Here is a 1,359-nt window from a genome sequence, read left to right on the forward strand (position 1 = left end):
CCCACCGCATCCGTGCGATTGTAAGAGGCGCCTGTCATTGCTCATCAATCAGCCTAACAGTTGTTCCATCGGTTACTACAGTAACACATGGGCCATTTTGCTATCAATTTGAGTTAGCAACGTAGATAAGCAAGGCTCCCAATTTAACATTTAAAATAGCTCAAAATAATTTTAGAAAAATCAACTATGCTCATACATAACTTGTATACACCATGCCACTAAGTTTTAGATCCAACTTCAGTACACATGCCACAAACTTCAATACATAGCTCAATTTGTTAACCGAATTCCGACGCGAGGTTTTGTACTCCGTACCATGATGCATAAATGTTATCTCTTTTTGTTTTTTTTTCCAGACAATTTTCACAATTCTAGTGCCCAAGGGGGCGAGTTGATGATATAGTAAGTACAGTATACTAATTAATCACCTGAGTTTATATACTCACACGTACTCATGCATAGAATTATATAAGCCAATCAATCATTGCATTACAATTATCGAAACGTTGAACACCTCTTTGAAAAGGAAAAGGGTACAGGTCGCACCGTACACGAGATCATATAGGACTACGAGAGATAACACATCCGTATATGACCTAAACGATCCATGATCACACACACACCGACGCACATACAAGTGATAACAATATACACGACAGATCGTGCATGCTGGTGTGTACCATACCATGCACTCTCGTCGATCGATCGTTATAGGATTGATGGAAATGAAGGGATGATGGATGCATGTCTATTGGCACTGGAAGCCTCTGGGGACTTTCTTGCCGCAGTAGTTGACGAGGAGGCTGAGGTCGATGGGCACGTTGAGGTTGATGCCCAGGATGTTGGCCTTGAGAGCGGTGCAGAGGCAGACGGCGGCCTCCACGTCGGCGAGGCCCTGGATGAGCGAGCAGCACGGCTTCTTCGGCGGCGTCCCCAGCTGCAGGTTGATGAGGCCGCTGAGCACGTTGGCGCAGACCCCAAGCTTGAGCGCGTCGATCGGGCACTTGGCCCGTCCGCCCCCTCCTGAACCTCCACCACCCCCGCCGCTTCCGCCACCACCGCCGCCGCTTCCTCCACCACCGCCGCCACTCCCGCCTCCACCTCCACCTTTGCCGCCACCGCCACCCCCACCACCTCCTCCTCCACCACTGCCGCCGCCTCCGCCCGGGCTGGGGCAGTACCCGCACGCGTCGGAGAAGGTGAAGAAGAGCAGGTTCATGGCCAGCAGAACGGCGATCACCGCCACCTTCTTCGCCATGGCTACGACCTTTCCGGCTTGCTACTGTGTTCAGGTACTGGGGTTTTGATCAGCTCACTGATCTGCCTCCCGGTTTCTGTGTGGGTGTGGCAGTGCAAGGG

General features: G+C 51.3%; 1 protein-coding gene across 1 annotated transcript; it reads right to left on the bottom strand.

Moving 5' to 3' along the window:
• Positions 1 to 433: 433 nt before the first annotated feature.
• On the bottom strand, positions 434 to 1,359 carry LOC127297419 (uncharacterized). Its single transcript, XM_051327726.2, has one exon. It carries the CDS (start codon positions 1,256 to 1,258, stop codon positions 749 to 751), a length of 510 nt encoding a protein of 169 aa, XP_051183686.1. The 5' UTR covers positions 1,259 to 1,359; the 3' UTR covers positions 434 to 748.

This window comes from Lolium perenne, chromosome 4, assembly GCF_019359855.2.
Source record: "Lolium perenne isolate Kyuss_39 chromosome 4, Kyuss_2.0, whole genome shotgun sequence".
Lineage (NCBI taxonomy): Eukaryota > Viridiplantae > Streptophyta > Magnoliopsida > Poales > Poaceae > Lolium > Lolium perenne.